The sequence below is a fragment of the Vulpes vulpes genome, chromosome 1, assembly GCF_048418805.1.
Source record: "Vulpes vulpes isolate BD-2025 chromosome 1, VulVul3, whole genome shotgun sequence".
Lineage (NCBI taxonomy): Eukaryota > Metazoa > Chordata > Mammalia > Carnivora > Canidae > Vulpes > Vulpes vulpes.
In genome coordinates this window covers 15,577,962-15,601,930 of record NC_132780.1, presented here as the reverse complement: position 1 = coordinate 15,601,930, position 23,969 = coordinate 15,577,962, and the positions used below count along the sequence as shown (strand labels likewise).

The window sequence follows — 23,969 nt, the reverse complement described above, 5'->3', positions numbered from 1 at the left end:
TTTCTTTTTCTATTTAGGATTTGATGAACTTCTTGAATCTGCGAATTTCTATATTTCACCAAATTTGGGGAGTTTTCAATCATTATTTCTTGAAATATTTTTTTCTTCACCAATCTCTTTCTTTCTCCTTCATTCTTGGGCTTTTAATTCTGTTCTATAGGTTCTAAGGCACTGCTTATTTTATTTGCAATCTTTTTTCTTTCTGTTCTTCAGATTGGATAATTTCTGGTATGCCTGGCTTGCTCAGTTGGAAGAGCATGGGACTCTTGATCTTGGGGTTGTGAGTTTGAGCCCCACATTGGGTGTAGAGATTACTTAAAAATAAAATCTTTTTTTTTAAAGACTGGATCATTTTTAATCTATCTTCCTGTTCTATCTAATTAATTTTTAGATTTTAAGTATTTTACTTCTTGGCTATAATATTTTCATCTGGTTATTTTTTATGGTTTCTATTTCTCTGCTTAGAACTTCTATTGTTCCATTAATTTCAGGAGTTTTCACCTTTACCTCACAGAGTGGTTATACTATTTTTTTCTAATAAGCAAAATGGCAGAATAAGAGGTCCTCAGTTCACTTCCCCCTATACAAACAATAATCTGGCAGCCATCCACGGACGAAAGTGCCTTTGTCGGAGCTTTGGGATTCTGATAGGAAATTGTGAAACCCCAGGAAAGCCCAGGGCTAAGGAAAACTGCTTTGAGAAGGCAGGCTCTAATCCTGGTGATAGGCCAACCAAATGTGATCCTGGTTCAGAACAAAAATCACCTTACTTCTTTATGGACTTGGCTCCATCCCTGCTTGGTTACAGTCCTGCAACCAGTTCCATCCACAAAGACTCCAGGAGGAGCCATGGTCATCCTTGCCCCATTAAGGGCCTCTGAGCCATAGACCCCATTGCAGATCCTTTAAGCATCCTTGTGACCCAGCTGCAGCCCCATTCTAACTGCCAGTCTAGTGTCAGACCTGCCTGCAAAGGGGCCCTATGGGAGACATGCTCCTGGTAACAAGTCTTGCCAACCTTGGTTCTGACTTTGGATCCTGAAGCAGCAGTTCTATGACCTGGCTTTAGCACTGATCTCAGTGTTGCCTATCCGGGGATCTAGCACTGCCTGTCTGTGCTCCTCATAGCAGGCCTGCCAACCTCAGTACCAGCTGTAGACTCCAAAGTCAGTCCCAGCTATGTATCTTGAAATGGCCCTGAGATTGAGTGCCACTCCCTTTCTGCCATGGTTGGGGGCAGTTCTGACCACCCAGGGAACTGGCGACTGACATGCCCCTCCAAGCCTGCAGTGGCAGGTCCGTTGACTCTGTTCTTGACTACAGAACCTGAAGCAATCCTGTGACCCCACTCCATTCCTCTCTACCACAGTTTCAGAGTCAATCTTTCCACCCAGGGACTCACCCAGGGACACGGTACAAGTGCAGTGGGAGCTACACCCATCTGTGCCTGGTAACAGGTTGATCTGTACCTGCTGTCTGAGGACTTGACTGGGGATTCATTTTACAAGGCTAGCATTACCCTGATATCAAAGCCAGACAAGCAGACTATAAGAAAAGCTAATTATAGGCCAATATATCTAATGAACATAGATGCAGAAATCCTCAACAAAGTACTAGCAAACTGAATTCAGTAGCCCATTTAATTAATTTAGATTAAATTAAATATAATTAATTTAAAGGAACAAAGGAAAATTTAATTTACTTTTTAAAAATATTTATTTTTTTACTTTAAAAAAATATTTGTTTTTTTCTGGAACTCAGTTCAAATGAATGCAAAGAAAGTCTCTTCTGTATATCATTTAATGACTTATTAAGTACTGGTGAAAAACGTCAAGCTAATTAAGATTTTTAGGTCACGGGATCCCTGGGTGGCGCAGCGGTTTGGCGCCTGCCTTTGGCCCAGGGCGCGATCTGGAAGACCCTGGATCGAGTCCCACGTCGGGCTCCCGGTGCATGGAGCCTGCTTCTTCCTCTGCCTGTGTCTCTGCCTCTCTCTCTCTCTCTCTCTGTGACTATCATAAATTAAAAAAAAAAAAAAAAAAATTAAAAAAAAGAAAAAGATTTTTAGGTCACAAGACTTTTAGATCATACATTATGATCAAGTAATATTTATCCCAGGGATGCAAACATGATTCAACATATGCAATCAATAAACATGATATACCACATTAACAGAATAAGTGATAAAAACCCTATGATTATCTGAATAGATGCAGAAAAAGTATTTGACAAAATTCAACATCATTTTATGATAAAACCTCTCAACATATTAGGTATAGAAGTAATACCTCAATATAAAAAAGCCATATATGACATGCCCACAGCTAGCATCATATTAAAGGGTGAAAAGCTTAAAGTTTTTCCTCTAAAATCAAGAACAAGATAAGGATGCTATCTCTCACCATAATTATTCAATGTAGTACTGGAAGTCCTAGCCAGAACAATTAGACAAGAAAAAGAAATAGAAGGTATCCAATTTGGAAAGGAAGAAGTAAAATTGTCTTTGTCTGCAGATGACATGATTTTATATATAGAAAACCCTAAAGACTCCTCAAAAATCTTTTAGAACTAGTAAATGAATTCAGTAAAGTTGCAGGATACAAAATCAACATATAAAAATCAGTTGTATTTCTATACACTAACAACCAACTATCTGAAAAAGAAATTAAGAAGACAATCCCATTACATCAAAAAGAATAAAATACTTAGGAATGAATTTAACCAAAGAGGTAAAAGATCTGTACACTGAAATCTACTAAACATTGATGAAAGAAACTGAAGAAGACACAAATAATTAAAATAGTGCTATGTTCATGGATTGGAAGAATTAATAACAATATGTGTCAACATGTCAATATAACCCTAAATGATCTATAGATTCAATGCAGTTCCTATTTTTATAGGGATGATATTTCCAATGATGATTTTTCAGAGAAATAGAAAAAAAAATCTACAATTCGTATAAAGACACAAAAGACCCTAAGTAGCTACAGCAATACTGAACAAGAAGAACAAGGCCAGAGGCATCTCACTTTCTGATTTCAAATCATTCTACAAAGCCATAGTAATCAAAACAGTATAGTACTGGCAAAAAAAAAAAAAACAACCAACAGACACATGGATCAATGCAAAAGAATAGAAGGCCCATAAATAAACCCACACCTGTTTAGTCAACTAAGGTGCCAAGAATACACATGGGGGAAATGATATTCTCTTCAATAAATGGTTTTGGGAAAATTGGATATTCACATGCAAGAGAAAGAAATTGGATTTTTGTTTCAACCATACACAAAAAACAACTCAAAATTGGTTAAAGTCTTAAAATGTAAGACCTGAAACTATAAAACTCCTAGGAAAAAAGCATATGGGAAAAAGTTCCTTGATACTAGTTTCGACAATGTTTTTTTGGGTTTATGATACCAAAAGCACAGGCAACAAAGGAAAAATTAAACAAGTGGGGCTGCATCAAATTACAAAGTTTCTTCACAGAAAGAGAGTCAACAAAATGAAAAGGCATCCTATAGAATAAGAAAATATTTGCAGGGGATCCCTGGGTGGCTCAGCGGTTTAGCGCTTGCCTTTGGCCCAGGGCGCGATCCTGGAGTCCGGGGATCGAGTCCCATGTCTGGCTTTCAGCATGGAGCCTGCTTCTCCCTCTGCCTGTGTCTCTGCCTCTCTCTCTCTCTCTATGTCTATCATAAAAAAAAAATAAAATAAAATAAAAAAATAAAAAAAAATTAAATAAATAAATAAATCTTAAAAAAAAAGAAAAAAAAAGAAAATATTTGCAAACCATATATCCATAAGATGTTAATAGCCAAAACACATAAGGCACTCATACTACTCAGTAGAAAAAATATATAAATTAAAATTAAAGATAAAAATGGGCAAAGCACCTAAATAGACATTTTTCCAAAGAAAACATACAAATGCCAATAGGTATATGAAAAAGTGCTGAACATCACTAATGATCAGGTAAATGCAAATAAAAACACACAAGAGATCACCTCATACCCTTAAGATGGTGATTATCAAAAAGTCAAAAGATGACAAGTCTTGGCAAGGATGTGCAGAAAAGGGAACACTTACACACTGTAATGTAAATGGAATATAAATTGGTATAACCATTATGGAAAGCAGGATGGTGGTTCCTTGAAAAATTAAAAATAGAACTATCATATGATCCAGAAATCCCACTTCTGGGTCCATGTCCAAAGGAATAAAATCAGTATCTTGAAGAGATACCCACACTCCAATGTTCAATGTAGCATTATTCACAATAGCCAAGATATGAAAGCAGCCTGTGTCCATCAACAGATGATTGGAAGAAAATGTGGTGTACGTATGTATACAATGGAATATTATTTAGCCTTAGAAAACAAGGAAATCCTGCCATTTCCAACAACATGGATAAAACTCAAGGACATTATACTAAGTGAAATAAGCCAGGTACAGAAAGACAAATAAATGCTGCTGATATCACTTATATGTGATATAGTTGAACTCCTATAAAAAAAAGTTGAACTCCTAGAAACAGAGAAGAATGGTTACCAAGGAATGAGGGGTGGAGGAAATGCAGAGATGTCTGTTGGTCAGAGAGTACAAACTTTGTTACAAACTGAATGAGCTCTGGATACGGAAGGTGGAACATGGTGACTATAGTGAATAATAATGTATACTTGAAATTTGCTAGAAAAGTAGACTTAGTCTTCTTAACACACACACACACACACACACAACTGTGAGGTGAAAGATAAATTAACTTCATGGGGTGATCATATCACAATGTATATATATTTAAAAACATATTATGCCTTAAATATATACATTTTTAATTTTTCAAAAAAGATTTTGTTTATTTATTTATGAGAGACACGGAGAGAGAGAGGCAGAGACACAGGCAGAGGGAGAAGCAGGCCCCATGCAGGGAGCCCCTCATGGGATTCGATCCGGGGTCTCCAGGATCACCCCTGGGCTGAAGGCAGCGCTAAACCGCTGAGCCACCGGGGCTGCCCAATATATACATTTTTACTTGTCTATAATACTTCAGTAAAGCTGGAAAAATATATGCACTTTTTAAAATAATAAAGCCTTGGGATGCCTGGGTGGTTCAGCGGTTGAGCATGTGCCTTCGGCTCAGGGCCTGATCCTGGGGTCCTGGGATCAAGTCCCACATCGGGCTCCCTGCAGGGAGCCTGCTTCTCCCTCTGCCTATGTCTCAGCTTCTCTCTCTCTCATGAATAAATAAAATATTTTTTAAAATAATAAAGACTTTAAAAATAATAAATTCTGTCATCTGGATCATCTCATGCTTGACATATGTTGATTGTCTTTTCCCTTGGGAAATGGTCAGATTTTTCTGTGTGTGTGTGTTTAAGTAATGAATGATTTTAGATTGTATCCTGGGAATTTTTAATATTATAGTGTGAACTGAGGGTCATGTTAATATCCTTTTTAAGTCCTGTGAAGAATGTTGAACTTTTTTTTGCTTATTTTATCAGGCAAGCAGCCTGGGTAGCTTCAGATGGCAGGTGCTATCATACCTTCTGTGGATATTGGTTACAATGTTGAGCTATTTGGATTAGCATGTGCTATCCTGGGGTCAATCTATGATTTGGGCAGTGGTTTATATCATTGTTCAGTTTTCAGAACCTTATTGCACTTCTTCACATTTGTTCCCTGCTTGTGTAGTTCAGAAGTGAGCCTCTGAGGTGAGAAGGGAAAATTGGTATTTCCCACCCCCTACTTGCCCAACTCTGGTGCATAGGAGCTTCTGGAGTTTTTGCTGTTGGTGCTTGTTGAACAGGTCTATGATTTGGCTTATTGGATCAGGAGAAAGGAAGGAAAAGGAATATGAAATTCACCCCCCCCCCCATTATAAGTCATTATTCACTTAAATCTTCAGTCTGCTTTTTTTTTTTTTTTCAGTTTGGTTTTCAAAGTTCTCTCAGGTTGTTGTTTCTTATATTCTATTTTAGCTGTCATCAGTAGGAGAGACTGGCTGTGTATCATTACTTTACTCCATCTAGGCCAGCAACAAAGAACTAGTAGTGGCTGTCTTCATTATATTCAGCACTTTATTCTTCTATATAAATTGTAAAATCTTGTTAGCTTTCATGAAAACTTATGTTGAGACTGATTTGAATTTCATTGAATCTATGAATCAATTTTGGGGAGGCATTCCATCCTTATAGTATTGAGTATTTATATTCATGAACATGGAACCTTTCTGCATATTTAAGGTCTTAGTTTAATGTTTAGGTTTATTTCTTGATGCCATATAGTTTTTATTGCTGTTGTGAGTGCTCTTTCTTATTTTTTATTTATGTATTTATGTATTTATTTATTTATTTATATTTATTTATTTTGCTCTTTCTTTTTTAAAATCTACTTTCTGTTTATTATTACTGTATAGAAATCCGGGGGTTTTGGTTGGTTTGTTTTCCAATTTTCATTTTTAAGATAAACTTTTTTTTAAAGTAAGCTCTACGTCCAGAGTGGGGCTCAAACTCACAACCCAGAGATCAAGAGTCACATGCTTGGGCAGCCCCAGTGGCACGGCGGTTTAGCGCCGCCTGCAGCCCAGGGCGTGATCCTGGAGACTGGGAGTCCCACATCGGGCTCTCTGCATGGTGCCTGCTTCTCCCTCTGCCTGTGTGTCTGCCTCTCTCTCACTCTCTCTCTCTCAATGTGTGTCTCTATGAATAAATAAATAAAATCTTTAAAAAAAAAAAAAGAGTCACATGCTCTACCAACTGAGCCATCTAGGGACCCCTAAGATAAACTTTCATTAAAGTATCATATATTAAAAAAAAAAGTATCACATATTGATGTGTACACAAATCATAATTATAGTTAGATAAATTATCACAATATAAGTACACTATCCTGCCTTCTGACTCAAAGAATTTGTCTTTCCTCTTCTTGAACTTCATATAAGTGAAATTATATAGTATGTTCTCTTCTGGGCCTTGCTTCTTTCACTGAAAGTAATATTTCTGAGATTCATCCAGGTTGTTGTACATATCAGCAATTCACTCTTTTGTTGCATACCCATTATATGAATATACTACCATTTATCCATTTTACTCTTGAGACTTGTTTCAAGGTTTGGGCAATTATGAATAGTAGAACTATTAGCATTCTTGGATATGGTTTTTGCTGTACTTATGTATAGATTTCTGTTAGAATATCACTTGCAACAAATTATAAAGTATGATGCACACACAATGGGTATTATATGCAACTAATAAATTATCTGAGTGTAGAACACTACATCTGGAAAAAATATGAAAATATTTAAAGTATATAGATATGTTCAACTAGCTTTCTGAAGTAGTTATACCAATCTATGCTTCCACCAACTGTGTATGTGAGTTCCAGAAGTTTCTACATGTGCCATCATTTGATTTAATCAGACTTTTTCATATTAGCTCATCTAGTGAGTATATAATGGTTTCATTGTGGTTTCCTCTCAACATTTTATTATGAAAAAATAGGCATGCAGAAAAGTTGGAAGATTTATACGGTGATCATCCATATACCCATCAACCTAGGCTTTACCATTAACATTTTACTCTTTGCAACTTATCAGATATAAGATATATATATTCATCTGTTCTTATTGTGGTTTTATTTACACTTTCTTCGTGACCAGTGAAGTTGAGTAATGACCACCATTTCCAGTGGTTATCAATTTATATATCTTCTTTAGTATATTGCTAAGCTTTTTAAAGCTTTTTGTTCCCTTCCCTCCACTTTTTTAGCTTGTCTAGTTTTTCTAATTTATTTGTAGGTATTTCTTTTTTATAAATATTATTTGGGAAACAAGCCCTTTTTTGGTTATATATTTTGTTAGTTCCCTACTGTTGCTCTAATAATAGCTAAAAACTTAGTGTCTTAACACAACATAAATGTATTATTATACTGTCCTGGAGGTCAGACATATGAAATCCATTTCACTAGGCCTGTGTTCCTTATATAGGATCTAGGGGAGAATTCATTTTCCAGCCTTTTCCAGCTGACATTCCTTGAATCATGGCCCCTTCTTCCATGCTCAGGGTGCGTCACTCTCACTTCTCCTCCTATCATCCCATTTTCTACTCAGCTTCTGACTCTGCTACCTCCCTTTTTCCCATAGGAGGACACTATAATTATATTGAGCCCATCATTGATAATCCAGGATAATCTCATCTCAAGATCCATAACTTAACCCCATTGAAAAGTCACTTTTTCCATGTAAGGTAACATATTCACAGGCTCTAGGGATTAGGATGTGGATATCTTGAAGAAGGGTATTATTTTTCTACCACATATGTTACAAATATCTTCCACTACTCTAGGACTTGTCTGTTGACTCATTTAATGCTAAATTTTCATTTAAAAAAGTTTCTATTTTTGGGGCAGCCTGGGTGGCTCAGCGGTTTAGTGCCGCCTTCCGCCCAGTGTGTGATCCTGGAGACCGGGGATCGAGTCCCACGCCGGGCTCCTTGTGTGGAGCCTGCTTCTCCCTCTGCCTGTGTCTCTGCCTCTCTCTGTGTCTCTCATGAATAAATAAATAAAATCTTAAAAAAAAAACAAATAAAAAAAAGAAGTTTCTATTTTTAATATAATCCAATATGTCAAACTTTTCCTTTATAATTGGTGCTTTTTGTGTCCTATTTAAGAAATCTATGCCTATACCCAAGCCACACAGATAATCTCCTAGGTTTTTTTTTTTAATTTTTATTTATTTATGATAGTCACACACACACACACAGATAGAGAGAGAGAGAGAGAGGGAGAGAGAGGCAGAGGGAGAAGCAGGCTCCATGCACCAGGAGCCCGACGTGGGATTCAATCCCGGGTCTCCAGGATCATGCCCTGGGCCAAAGGCAGGCGCTAAACCGCTGCACCACCCAGGGATCCCATCTCCTAGGTTTTTCATCTGGAAGTGTTATGCTTTATCTTTTCACATTTAGAACTTCCATCTTCTCTGAATAGATTTTTGTTTAATATGTGAAGTTGGGGAGGCCTGGGTTCATTTATTTCTATGTAGATATCCAATTGCTCTAACAACCAGTGATTCATTGAAAAGAATGCCCTTTCTCTACAGCTTTGCAGTGCCATCTCTATTGTAAACTAAGCATCTATATTTGTGTGAGTTTCTGAACTCTCCCAGTGGTTTCCACAGAACTTTCTGTGATGATGGAAATGTTTTTTTTTTTATTTTTAAATTTTTTTAAAGATCTATTATTTATTTATTTATTTATTTATTTATTTAGGATAGACAGAGAGAGAGAGAGAGAGAGAGAGAGAGAGAGAGGCAGAGACACAGGCAGAGGGAGAAGCAGGCTCCATGCAGGGAGCCCGACGTGGGACTCAATCCCTGGCCTCCAGGATCAGGCTCTGGGCTGAAGGTGGTGCTAAACCACTGAGCCACCTGGGTGCCCAGTGGAAATGCTTGATATCTGTCCTTCCAGTATGGTATGCATGTAGCTACTGAGCACTTGATAGGGCCTAGTTTGACTGAGGAACTAAATTGCTAATATTACTTAATTTTAATTAATTTAAATAGTGATATAGTAGCTACCATATTGAACAGTACAGCATATTGATCCATGGATCTATTTGTGCCATAGATCCATGTGATAATACTATACTCTCTTAATTACTGTAGCTTTATAATTAGTCTTTACATTTGGTTCTTCTTTATCAAGATTGTATTGACCATTCTGAGCCTTTTGCTTTTCATGCACATTTTAGGATCAGCTTGTCAATTTCACCAAAACCCTGATATGATTTCAGTAAGAATTGCATTGAATTTATAGATCAAATTGGGGATAATTGACGTTGTTATACTTCCATTTTACAAACGTGTTATATCCTTAATTTTATTTTCTCTCAGTAATATTTTAGTGTGTGCTGTGCGTAAAGGCCTTGCTCATCTTTAGTTAAAAATTTTCCTAGGCATTTTATGTCTTTTGGTATTATTGTAGGTAGTATTGTTTTACAAATAGCATTTTCTAGAGGTGTGTATATCCTTGGTATATATTTAAGGGTAGAGATTCCATGTTTTTCTCCACATAAGGATAAAAGGGTTTGGGAAGCCTCAGGGGTTCTCATAGGATGAGTCTTGTCTTTCCTTAGTTCATATACCTAAAGTTTGTAGTTCTTGATGTCCTTAAGGTCGACAAGGAAGGAAGCCCCATCCCTGCAGAAGCAGGAACTAGAGTCCACCCAGGATGACAACTGTTAATGAAAACACAGAGGCCCAAGATGAGAAATCCCAGATGTCTAGACCTTCGGATTCCAAATCCCTGATTACTATTACCTCAGCTTCCCAGCTCTTAAAGAATGAGTTGACTACGGAGAAATTGATGGCAGAGAGACAGAAGTCTGACACTGTACCATCATGCATTTGGTCTGATGAATATAATGATGAAATACTGGAGACCATAGACAATGATGTGCCAAAGAAAGAAACCCCCATTGAACGACCATCCTGGGCCAATAAAATTGAGTACCTTCTGGCCCAGGTGGGCTTTTCTGTGGGGCTGAGCACCATCTGGCGCTTTCCTTATCTGTGTTTTCACAATGGAGGTGGTAAGCCTGGGGGCCAGGAATCATGGACTCACAAGGGGGTTAGGAGCCAGATGACCATCCTAGCTATTCTGGGGTCCCTGAGATATGTAGGGGTGGGGGATTTGGGAACCTCACTAGGGCAGGAGACAGGTACCTGAACACCTAGGGTGTTAGGTGGGTGGGAGCAGGATATCTGAACACTTAGGTTCATGAGGATGGTGGGGCTGAAGGCTGAGGTTCAGGGTGGGGGTGGGAACTAGGTATCTGGGTCTTCCAGGAACTGGGGACTCAAGGGACACCTGGGACTGTGAGGGATATGGAAACAGTTGAGCTCTGATATCTGTGGCCCTGAGGGAGGTCACTGATGGGGAATGTGTTTTCCTATACTCCTAAGGAAGTCCAGTCCCTGAAGGGCCAGGTGATTCTCAAAGCCCTTCCTAACTCTCCTGCACAGGCAGTTTTCTCATCATCTACATCCTCATGCTGTTCTTGGTTGGGGTTCCTCTTCTATTCCTGGAGATGGCAGCTGGTCAGAGGATGCGTCAGGGCAGCATTGGTGTATGGAAGGTCATCAGCCCCTGGATTGGTGGTGTGGGGTATACCAGCTTCATGGTGAGGAGTCCTGGGCCACTCAGGCCTACCCTTTATACCCTACTCCCACCCCAACCATTCGTTGTCCTGGGATGGGTCCCTGAATTCACTTCCATGGGTCAAATCCCTTCAAGTCCTCAGTCCTCTGTCAAATCCCCTCCCTTCTCTGGCCTGCCTACCTTTTCCTGTCTCCAGAGTTCTTCATGGTTCCTAGATGTGCTGCATCGTGAGCTTGTACTACAGTGTGCTCATGGCCTGGAGTCTCTTCTATTTGGTGCAGTCTTTCCAGTACCCACTGCCTTGGGCATTGTGCCCCTTACTGAGGAACTCCAGTGATTTTGGTGAGAAGAGAGGGAAGAAAAGGGCAAGTGGGAGGGCTGAAAAAAGGATAGGTAAATTAAGAAGGAAGAGGATCATTGAGAGAATAGGGATGAGCAGGAAGATAATGGAATTTGGAAGGAGGGGATGGAGGGGAATTGAAAGGGGAGGCACGGGGTCGTGCAGTTTCCTCCATGGCCAGTTCACCTCAGATCCTGAATGTGAGCGGACAACATTCACCACATACTTTTGGTACCGACATGTATTGAAGGCCACAGATGAAATTGAAATGGGTGGGCTACCAGTTACACATCTCAGTATCTCTCTCTTTGCAACTTGGTTGATTATCTGCATCTCCATGATCAAAGGACCCAAGTTCACTGGAAAGGTGAGCCATCCTCTAACTTCCTAATCTGATAGTCTCCTTTCTATCTGAGACCCTCTAAAATTTTTCTAACTTGATGTCTGTAAGTCTCCAACTTCTAATTCCTCCTAATATGACCTTTGACTCTCACTAGCCTTTGATCATACTGTCCCAGCTTCTGCCTTTGGTGACTTCTGAATCATCCTTCCTACTCAGATGCTGTATGTCTCAGTAATCCTTCCCTATTTCATCATTTTCTGTCTCCTTATCCGGAGTCTCATGCTGGAAGGTGCATATTTTGGTCTCAAGAATTTGTTAGCTGCCAAGGTGAGATGTCCCCTGCCCTTTGAGCCTCTTATCCATATGAGGGTGTCAGGGACAGAATGGTTGTCTGTCTGATAGAGGCCCTCCTGGCTCCCCCCTTCACTGCCTTCTTCTCATCTTCCATCACATCATGGTTTACCCCTCTTCCCTTTGTATCCTGGTTTACGTGGTACTTCTTCCCAGGTGCCAGCCCTGTACTCTGTGGAAGTGTGGCGCCGGACAGGGAACCAGATCTTTTTATCCATGGGCCCCGGCTTTGGCAGCTTCACTGCAATCAGCTCATACATCCCTCAGTCCAACAACTGTGTCATGGATGCCTTTGTTGTGGCTTTTCTCAATTTGACTGCCTCACTGACTGCCACACTGTTTGTATTTGCCATAATGGGCCACTTGGCCACAGAGAACCATGAAAAGTGTTACCTGAGGTAAGCCCAATTTTTCATATGGAGATCATTAAAAAGACTAAAGTCTTGGAAATAGCCCATAGAATTCCACTCCAGACCCCTGTCACTCAGGGCTGTTGGCTTAGTGAATATGGGATCCTCAGATAGGAGCATCTTAAACCTTCAAAACGCCTGAATCTCTCCAACTCTATCTCTTTCAGAGCTACCTTTTGAGACTAGGAAAGCCCCACACTTGGAGGTTTTCAAGGTTGTTTTCACCCTATTCTTAACTGGGGTCTGCCATGAAAAATTAGGAGAATAACTTCAGCTGAATCATTAGATAAGAAAAAAAAGGACCCACAGTGCCACCAGAGTCCCTATAGCCCATTCCTGATTTTCTTCTCCTGTGCGATTCATTCTAAAAATACTCATCAGACATTTATACAACATTTCCTGTCTGACAACCCTTTGTTGAGTTCTGGAAACACAACCAGTGGTGAAGCATATACTTACCTGCCCTCAGGAAAACCACAATCTTTTAAGGAAGCAGATACTAAACAAATAATCACAAAGTAGATGAGAACTGGTAGTAGGGATGGTGAGAACCACAGAAGAGCAAGCTATTAACTTCCTGGGGCAGTCAGAAGAGACTTCCTAGTAGTGGCAATCCTAAGCTCTACTTCCTGACAAATAACCACAGCTAGTATTCTTTCAAATGTTTCCCATTCGTAGACCTACATAACATTTAAAAAATTGGATCATATCATACTACTTTTCTGCAGCTTGTTGACTTGCCCTTATGGAAACTGATCTTGAATAGCTTTCCAAGGCAGTAAATAGAGTTTAGGGAGCTGAGTAAGGATTTGTAGGAATTTGCATATGGAGAACAGTATGGTGGTACAATTGGGGTAGACTGAGCAGGAGCAGAGTGGAGTGGTTTGAGGCAGAGAGAACGTCATGTGCCAATGATCCTGAGATGATGGAGAGCATGGCAAGTTGGGGCAGGTTGAATAGTTGAGTGTGACCAGAGTAGAGAAGGTGAAGAGTTCTACATTAGGACACTGGAGAGTCCAACAGGTCAAGAAAGCTGAGAAGCTTTAATTTGTGCTGAGATTGTCTAGTAGGAGGTATAGGTCCTAAAGCCCTCCATGACACTGCATGAGAAACCTCCTCCAGGACCCCACTTAGGAAACTCTCTGGCCTCCCACGGACACCTTATAAAAGTAGGTATCAGACAGTGAGCACTGGGACCCTGTAAACCTAGGTTTCAGTGTGGGCTGTATTTGAACCAGATGAAAAACTCTAGACTAAACTTCTTCTCATGTAGAAGATAAGAGAAGAGATGTCATCTTAAAGGGTCAAATGATTTTATGTGGTTCTCTCCCTGTCCCCAGGAATGCTAAGACAGTACAGCATCTGATAGCTTCTAGGATGCTGCCTCCTGAGGCCCAATTGCCAGACAGTCTGTATCATGATCCAAGCTCCATCTACTCCCAGTGGTTCAAGAGTCTCCCTGAACAAATCAAAGATGTGGTCCTACCCTATTTGTCCAATTGCAACTTAACTGACCAATTGAAGGAGGTAGGTAGGGGTGGGGTCCTAATGTTCCCTTCAAAACTCCCAGTACACCAGAAATTTCAGCTCTCCTTAGGTGTCTCTAGAATCCAGAAAAGCAATTCTCACCAACATCCTGGACTAACAAGACCAAGGTTCACAGAATCCTATTAAAATAAGGCAGTTGTAGCCTCTGTAGCACCAAGCACTGGAGTTCGTATAAGCCTGTTCATACCAACCCAAAAGAGTTGCCAGGCCAGCAGTTGTTGTCAGATAAAGTCCTCGTGCCTCAAGGCCAGATGAGTTTAACAATGTCCATTAATAGTGCTACAGATCATTTCCTATGGGGAGGGGATGAAAGTGCAGTTAGGATTCTATGGGGTAAGCTCAGAGGCGTTGTCCTTCCTCCCTTTACTCACAGGTTATGGAGGGTCCTGGTGTAGCCATTGTGGCATTTACTGATATCATCTCTGTGTTTTCTGGATCCACCTTCTGGTCCATCATCATCTTCATGATGCTGGCGAACCTGGGGCTGAGCACCATGATAGCGATCATGCATGGCATTATTATTCCTCTCCAGGACACTTTCTCTTCCCTCAGGAAAAATAAAATCCTGCTCACAGGTACTCTAACCTATGATCCCACTCCCACCTAAGACCATTGTTTAGCTTAACCGCACTGGGACTCTCAAGAATCTAGTTTGAATTCTGACCTTGATCAAAATCTGTTTTCCCTCAGTGGGCATCTGTGTGTCTCTGTTCCTGGGAAGCCTCATTTTCGTGAGGCCTTCGGGCAGCTACTATGTGAACCTGCTGGATGATTACTGGGCATCTCTGCCCCTCTTCCTCACTGTCATCTTGGAAAACATAGCCATAGCCTGGATCTATGGAGCCAGGAGGTGATGCCCCAAGCCCAGGATCTCATGCACCCACAGAGCAAGGGCCCCTAAGGAATATTGGCCCTCCTACTCTCACTGTCAGGCCTCTGACTCAGGGCTTATAGAGAGCCCCCAGGGGGTCGGAAAGGGAAGGAAGGCATTGGCTGGCTCCTTGGGAAAACAGGTATAGAACAAAAAAGTGAACAGTCCCTATCAAGTCCTAGTGGCTCTGGAGTCCTGGCTTTTAACCAGGGTAGTATGGGCATGAAATCCCTTGCTTCTTGGTGTACCCTGGAATAGCAGCATTGGCATCACCCAGGAGTTTATTAGAAATGCAGACCCTCAGGCTGTACCCCATACCTTTGAATTCATATCTACATTTTAACAAGAACCCCAAGTGAATCGTATGCATGCTAACATTTGGGAAACAATGTGTAATCCAAATGTGGCAATGTTTCTAGGTGGTAGTGGTTCTTGGCATCAGTTTGCTGATTCATAGACTCATACACTCATTCTCAAATATTACCCAGAGTGTGCCCCAGGGCCAGGCAGGCCTTGTGAGCCCTAGGGGTACTAAGATAAATTATATTGAGCTTCTGCTCTCAGAGTTGAAAGAAGATGACATATATAGGCAGATTATTGGGTAGGATAGTAAGTTGAGGGCACTCTGGGAACACAGAAAGTTTATCGAAAGAAGGCAAGGAGGGGATGCTTGAACAGAATCCAGATAGATGAAGGGGAGTTTGTCAAGGGAAAGAAAGAAACAAGAGCATTCTAGGCAAAAGAAACCCAAATGTTCATATATGTTGGGGTTAAGAAGGTGCACCAAAGAAAGCTGGGTGTATAGACTTGAAGAAACTACATTTAGGAGCTATACATATTTCTTTTATCCTGAGGGTGATGGAGGAGAGATTTTTTTTTCTTAATCCTGGGGCTGAGACAGAAATCAGAATGAAAAGTGATGAATTAGAGGCAAGAAAACTAGTTGTGGAGGTGAATAGAAACGTTTAAGAAATGTGAAGCTTTGCCTCCTGGGCTGGGTTTGGATTGACCGTCCCCACCCCAAGTCTGGGTAAGGCCCAAATAGGCCTCCCCAAAGTCTTGTGGTCCTTCCTCTCAGGTTCCTTGCAGACTTGATTATCATGTTGGGCCGCCCCATCTCCCCCATCTGTCGCTGGCTGTGGTGCTTTCTGTCTCCATTTGTGCTGCTAGTCCTGTTTTTAAGTGCCCTGATTCATCTGTCTCTGAAGAGCATCACCTACTTGGCCTGGAACTCAAGCATTGTGAGCCTCCCTCTCAGACCCCAGGACCCCCTAGGGAGTGGATGAGGACTTTTCAATCTGCTCTGGCCTTTAGGACTCTGTCACCTTATTCCCTGATTCCCTGGGGGTTCAGTTATCTAGTCTCTGGCCTTGGTTCATCCTACCCCCAACCTCTGCGGCTTTCCATTTCAGAGAACCTGAGTATTCTAAACCTTCCCTTTCTCCACAGTCAAATGAGGTGATCCGAACTTATCCATCATGGGCTAAAGTCTTGCTCATCATCCTTATCACCATTACCATCTTGCCTATCCCTGCCTACTTCTTATACACACTCATTGATGTGAATTTCTCAGTCTCTGTGATTCGAAGTAGGACTACAGTTATCTTCAAACCTGAAGCTAAAGGGAACCCACTGAGGCCCCATCCACAGCTTCAGTTGAGGCAAAGCCAAAACAGTTGAGGCAAAGCAAAACAAAGCCAAAAGGTTAATAAAATAGATAAATAACAGGGGAAAAAAACCTCTCTGCCATGTGAGTAATTCATTTTGGAAATAAAAGACTTGGTTTATTTGGCAAACATCACTTCTTTTTCAGAGTGGAACTCCCTGGCTGGCAGCTTGACATTAGAAAGGTAAAAGTAGCACCTGTTGTAACTGGACCCAAGACATTTTGTTTTCCTGGATTGGGAAAGTTTTTTCTGGCCAGATGGAGGTTAACACAGCACCCATTCTATGCATCTCCTATACTTGCCCTCACCAGACACATAATAATAGTGTTCTTTGACTTCCAGTATTTGGTTGATAGTGATCGCCAACCCTACTTCTCCTAGACTGCCTTCCTCTTGGAATTGGTCTGTGTAAGGTCTGATCCCTATGAAACCTAGAAAAATGGTGCCAGTAATGAAATCAGTGGAACTTTGATTTTTTCATTAAAAAAAAAAGCCCAACTCTCATTATTGTATTTCACTGATTTTATCCAATTCAAATGCTAGAATCCCAGGCCCTTTCTGCCTGGTCCTTCCTGTAAGTAAACAGATATAGTTTTCTTGAAAGTACTGGATTCACTAATTATGGCAAAGCAGTTAACTAATTGGTGACTTTTCATAGATCTCTTAAATACTTGGAATAGTTGATTACCAAGTTTACCAAGGGACTTAAAACTTTACACATGATTTATTTTTACTATGGCGGAAGGCTGATAGAAGGATATTTGGCAAGGAATGAGAGAGAGAGAGTAGAGGTGAACTGCAGAGTTGGAAGACTCAAGGAGTACTTCATTTAAGGCAAGGTGACATCAAAATAAGACAAACAAGGGATCCCTGGGTGGCGCAGCGGTTTGGCGCCTGCCTTTGGCCCAGGGCGCGATCCTGGAGACCCGGGATCGAATCCCACGTCGGACTCCCGGTGCATGGAGCCTGCTTCTCCCTCTGCCTGTGTCTCTGCCTCTCTCTCTCTCTGTGTGTGACTATCATAAATAAATTTTTTTAAAAAAAGGACAAACAAGACACACCATAGTATGGCACACCTAAAACATACCATAAAATACATTTCAACAATCCTCTGTAAATGCATAGATGAGCTTTGAAGAAATTAAGGGAAATCTTTAATTTAATTAAGCCTAAGCATGAATTCAGCAGGTGTTAAAGCTACCAACTGCTTTGGGACAATTGCTACTCTAGGAACTTAGTGATTTGGGATTTAAAGTCTAGGTGAAGACAAAGCCTTGGATTCGTGAAAGAAAAGGAAGCCCCTACACATAGACAGCTGAAGGGTTATGCCCTCTGTGAAAGAGTTAGATAACAATAAAATGTATATGTCCTGATTCTGTCTCTTATAGCAGGCAACTAATTTTTTTTCTTTTAGAATTTGTAACCCAAAACTGTCTTTTGTGGGATTTTGGTTCAGATTCACATAACATGCATAGTCTGAAAAACCCAAGTTAAGATTAATATAAAAGGTGCTTGATGTGGGACACTTGGGTGGCTTAGCGGTTGAACATCTGCCTTCGACCCAGGGCATGATCCTGGGGTCCCGGAATCGAATCTCACATTGGGCTCCCTGCATGGACCCTGCTTCTCTCTCTGCCTGTATCTCTGCCTCTCTCTCTCGCTGTATGTCTCTCGTAATAAAATCTTTTTTAAAAAAAATTAATATTGAAGACTGTTTTATTTTTTAAAGATTTTATTGATTCATGAGAGACAGAGAGAGGCAGAAACACAGGCGAGGGACTCCAGGATCATGCCCTAGGCCGAAGGCAGGGGCTCAACCACTGAGCCACCCAGGCATCCCAGACTGAACTGTTTTAAATCTAGCTCTCTGCCATTTACGTGAGATGTGTCTATAACACAAAGACACAGGAAGATTGAGTGAAAGGAAGGAGGAAGCTATATCTGCCAAATACTAACTAAAAGACAAAATCATTATGGCAGTAAAATATTTTTTGAGATAAAGAGATTAAAAGGTTACATTTATGAGAAAGATGCAAAGATTACAAATTGCAGGGACCTAATAATATAGCTTCAAAAGTATAAAACTGATGGAACTATATGGAGAAATTGACAACTTTTTTTGTGGAAAATTAACACAATTTTATCAGGAATCCATAGATAAGCAGAAAAACAGTATGTACCTTTGAACACAGCAAGTTTGACATAATGTACATATGTTGAACTCTGTATTCAATAATTACAGAACACATATCTTCTGAAGCACACAGAATATAAAATTGATCACACAGTAATCTATAGCACAAGCCTCAACAAATTTCAAATGATAACAGACCATGTTCTATAACCACAATGCAACTAAAGCAGATCTGAACAATGAAAATAAAGTCATATAACTAGACATTTAAAAAAAATCACATTAAAGGGACTCCTGGGTGGCTCTCCCTTTCTCTCACAGTCTCTCAAATCTGTTTTAAAAATCACATTAAAGGGGATCCCTTGGTGGCTCACCGGTTTAGCACCTGCCTTTGGCCCAGGGCGCGATCCTGGAGTCCCGGGATCGAGTCCCGTGTCTGGCTCCCAACATGGAGTCTGTTTCTCCCTCTGCCTGTGTCTCTGACTCTCTCTCTCCAGGTCTATCATAAATAAATAAATAAATAAATAAATAAATAAATAAATAAATCTTAAAAAAACACATTAAAAAATTAATGGGTCAAGGACTACATCATATAAAAATAAGAAACTACATAAAAGTAAGCAATAAGTACTGCATTTCAAAATGATAGGAGAGAACTAAATTGGTGAACTGTGTGTATATATTTGGTCTGTCCTGCGTTAAAACCTATTTTCTACTTAGGAGAAATCTGCATTGTGTGAATCTTGGTGGGAGGAGCAGATGCACTAAATTGGTAAATTAATTTTAAATTATTAGAAAAAAAGGTTGAAAATTGATTAATTGAAATATCCAACTTAAAAAGGTAGAAAAAAACTGAATAAATATTTATTTATTTATTTATTTATTTATTTAAGATTTTATTTATTTATTCATGAAAGACACAGAGAGAGAGAGAGAGGTAGAGACACAGGCAGAGGGAGAAGCAGGCTCCATATGAGGAGCCTGACATGGGACTCGATACCAGGTCGCCAGGATTATGCCCTGGGATGAAGGCAGGTACTAAACCACTGAGCCACCCAGGGATCCCCAATAAATCTAATTTTAGAAGGAAGAAAATTAGTAGCAGAAATTACTGATATAGAAATACTGATATAGAAAATAGAATCTTCCTTCCTGGATTTTAGCACCAACAGTCCCTCCTACCCTGGGAAAAAAAAAAAAAAGAAAATAGAATCAAAGGTAAAAGCTGAGTCTTAACAAATAAAAATCTGTTTTTTACAAATGCAGCAGAGATTCCAAAAAGTTAATAAGAGAATTGAATGAACAACTTTCCACCTTGAAAATTCTGAATGAACAAAGTAGTACAAAATATGGAAGTGATAGCTACTGTATGGAGATGTGGGATTTCTGATTGCCTAATAATTCTGAGTGGGTTTCTCTTGAGAGAGTCATGAGGTGGGGGGGCTGGAATTTGAAGTTTGGGGCGGTTCATCAGAAAAGAACTGTTGTCTAAGGGGCCATTTTCTCTGGATTTCCTTGCTGACAAAAGGCGGTTAATTACAGAGGAGTTAAAGATTGTTGCCCACTTAGAGAATGTGGTTCCACTTGGTAGCCATGGGACTTCTTTTCTGGCTTGGCTCTGTCCTTTAGCCTCCTGGCTTCCTTCCCTAGAGGTAGAGCCCTGAAGTGAATTAGGAGGTAGAGGCTCCAGTCTCTTTGGTCTGACCTCTCTCCATAGAGTACCCAAAATCGTATCATTAATTCTGTCAGTTTTCTACCTTGCCTCCCAAGCTTCTTTTTGTTCAGAGACCTAAAACTTTCTTCTATAACTGCTTTATTGAGCTATAATACGAACACCATACAGTTCACCTGTTTTTGCACAATGCCACCTATTTGAGGTGAATTACAATTCAATGTTTTTTTTTTTTTTAAGATTTTACTTATTCATGAGAGACACAGAGAAAGAGAGAGACAGAGACATAGGCAGAGGGAGAAGTAGGCTCCCCACAAGGAGTCCCATGCTGGACTCAATTCCTGGACCCCAGGGATCATGCCCTGAGCTGAAGGCAGACGCTCAACCGCTGAGCCACCCAGGCATCCCACATTCAATGTTTTTTAGTGTATTCATAGAGCTGCTGAATTTTACCAAATTTATTTTCACCTTGTTGATAGATTTTCTTTGATATTGATTTGATAATACATTAGTCATAATGTGTTATCCTTTTGATAAATTGCTGAATTCTAATATTTACTTTGTTCATCTAGTCATTGTAGATTATTTTTTCCCTACTAATTTTTAAAAGATTTTATTTATTTATTTATTCACGAGAGACACACACAGAGAGAGAGGCAGAGACGCAGGCAGAAGGAGAAGCAGGCTCCATGCAGGGAGCCCGATGTGGGACTCGATCCCGGGTCTGAAGGCGGCGCTAAACCGCTGAGCCACCTGGGCTGCCCCCCTACTATCTTTTTTAGATTTTAGTATTAAAGTGATTCTTTACGTCATAAAGTAAAATAAGGGACGCCTGTGTGGCTCAGTGGTTGGGCATCGGTCTTTGGCTCCAGTCGTGATGCTGGGGTCCTGGGATAGAGTCCCGATTCCAGCTCCCGAGAGGAGCCTGCTTCTCCCTCTGCCTATATCTCTGCCTCTTTCTCTGTCTCTCATGAACAAGTAAATAAAATCTTTTAAAAAATAAAGTAAAATAAGGAGCTCTCCATCCTTTTCTGTAATTTAGGCCAACACTTCTTAAAAAAAAAAAAAAAAAAAAAAAAGATTCCCGCTCCTGCCCACCCCAGACAGTTCATGACATCATGGCTGAATAAAGGATTCTGGGGTTGCAATTTCTTTTATCTCTGTAGATAACCTCTCATACCTTTCTGCCTTCTTGTGATAAAGCTGAGAAGTCCAATGGTAATCTGATCCTTTTTACTTTGTAACTTGTTTTTTCTATCTAGATGCCTGTAAGATTTTCTCTGATTTTCTGGAGTTCACAGGTTTCACCAGGATTTGCCCAGATATATATTTTTTTCCTTGACAAAATGCCTGGAAACTGGTGAAGCCTTTAAATTTGTAAAAATGGTTTTTTCTCTAATGGAGGACCCTAACTTCTAGTATTAGTTTGCTTATTGCATCTTCTCCATCTATGCTCTTTACCTTGGGGTCCACTGTTATTCATATGCCAGTTCTTTATTTTTTCAGCTTTTTCGAGGTATAATTGGCCTGTAACAATGTGTAAGTTTAAGGTGTATAATGTGATGGTTAGATATATCTATTGCAAAATAATTACCACAATAGGGTTAGTTAACACTTTTTATTACCTCACATAATTACCTTTTTTATGTAGTGAGAACATTTAAGATCTACTCTCTTAGCAACTTTCAAGTACAGTAGGATTATTAACTATAGTCACTGTGTTGTACACTGGAAGTTTGTGCCTCTTTACCAACATCTTGCTATTTACTCTACTCCCTAGCTCCTGGCAACCACCATCCTACTCTGTTTCTAGAAGTTCAACTTTTTTTAGATTCCACATATAAGTGAGATAGACTATTTATCTTTCTCTGACTTATTTCACTTAGCATAATACCCTCAAGGTACATCTATGCTATCACAAATGGCAAGATTTCCTTCTTTCTCATGGTTGAATAATATTCCATTATTTTACATATAATATTTTCTTTATTCACTTATCCATAGATGCATACTTAAGTTGCCTCCATATCTTGGCTATTGTAAATAATGCTGCAATGACCATAGGAGTACAGGTATCTCTTTGAGATAGTGATTTCAGTCCCTTGGATATATGCCCAGAGGTGGGTTTCTGAATCATAAGATAGTTTGTACTTTATTTTTGAATTCTTCATTTTGTATGCCCATTTGTCTATTGGGTTGTTGATCCTTTTGTGTAATTTTAAAAATTCTTGGCGTAGGATCCCAGGGTGGCTCAGTGGTTTTGCACCTGCCTTCGGCCCAGGGCATGGTCCTAGAGACCCGGGATCGAGTCCCACATTGGGCTCCCTGCATGGAGCCTGCTTCTCCCTCTGCCTGTGTCTCTGCCATTCTCTCTCTCTCTCTCTCTCTCTCTCTCTCTCTCTCTGTCATGAATAAATAAATAAAATCTTTAAAAGAAAAATAAAATAAAAAATAAAAAATTCTTGGCATATTAGGGAAGTTAAGCCCTTTGTTATAAGTGAATTTTTTATGAGTTTGATGCCTTTTAACTTGTTTTATTTTCTTATTATCTTGTCTTCCAGAGATTTTATTTTTATATAGTTGAACTTGTCATATTTTTCCTTTATGAATTCTTGTTTTTATGCTATTCTTTGAAAACCCTTCCCTGTGCCAAGATTATAGAAATGTTTACCCATCTTGATTCCTAGTGAATTTTGTTTCCATTTTTTACATGGTGATCCTTGGCCTTAATCCTTGAAATGTATTGTGATGTAAGGAGCATAATCTTTCCCAAGTGCCAACTGTTTAAACCCAATTACTGAATAATTGATGTTTTGTCCATCAATTTGAAATCCCACTTTAAAAAAAAAAGATTTTATGTATTTGTTCAAAAAAGATACGGGGGGGGGGGGGGGGAGACATAGGCAGAGAGAGAAGTAGGCTCCCTGTGGGGAGCTTGACATGGGAGTCCATCTCAGGACCCCCAGGATCATGACCTGAGTGGAAGAGAGAGGCTTAACCACTGAGCCACCCAAGTGTCCCTGAAATCCCACTTACCACATCCTGATTTCCATCAGTATCCAGATCCTCCAGACTTTGTATTCTATTCCATTAAGTTATTTGCAAATTTGCTTGAGAACCACCTTGTTTTAGATATTGAAGTTTTACACTATGTTGAATCTTTATAGCACAGTGGCTAAGAGCATGGACTCTGAAACAAGCCTATGCATTCCCATCTTGGCTTTCCCCTTACCTCAGTCCACAAAATGTGTTAACCATGAAGAGTACCAGCCAGACCAAATCTGCTTGGCAACGGGTGACCTCACGGGGCCCATCGCAAGGCCCAATGTGGCAGGTAGCCGGTGACCCCTGGGACCTTCCCGGAAGAATATACTTGGAGAGAAGATGCTCCCAGGAGGGAGGGGTGACGCTGGGGTGGGGAGAACTGAACGGTGCTTGCTTCACACTTAAACACGCAGATCGTCGGGTTTCTGAGCTCGG

General features: G+C 40.1%; 2 protein-coding genes across 2 annotated transcripts in view; both read left to right on the top strand.

Annotated features, from left to right (window-relative positions):
* The window catches only part of LOC112931364 (orphan sodium- and chloride-dependent neurotransmitter transporter NTT5-like), an 81,266-nt gene that overhangs the window by 34,576 nt on the left and 22,721 nt on the right, over positions 1–23,969 (top strand). The window lies entirely within an intron of this gene.
* LOC140597746 (orphan sodium- and chloride-dependent neurotransmitter transporter NTT5-like) lies at positions 10,224–16,696 on the top strand. Its single transcript, XM_072747205.1, has 9 exons — positions 10,224–10,584; positions 11,018–11,175; positions 12,053–12,163; positions 12,344–12,585; positions 13,938–14,124; positions 14,519–14,720; positions 14,836–14,995; positions 16,095–16,257; positions 16,466–16,696. Exons 1-9 carry the CDS (start codon positions 10,224–10,226, stop codon positions 16,694–16,696), a joined length of 1,815 nt encoding a protein of 604 aa, XP_072603306.1.

Bases quoted from the DNA above. Each gene is read 5' to 3' on its own strand.
- LOC140597746 (XM_072747205.1), top strand. From the start codon at position 10,224: ATGACAACTGTTAATGAAAACACAGAGGCCCAAGATGAGAAATCCCAG. The intron at 12,164-12,343 runs GTGAGATGTCCC...ACTTCTTCCCAG, and splicing joins AGAATTTGTTAGCTGCCAAG to GTGCCAGCCCTGTACTCTGT. The intron at 16,258-16,465 runs GTGAGCCTCCCT...CTTTCTCCACAG, and splicing joins TGGCCTGGAACTCAAGCATT to TCAAATGAGGTGATCCGAAC.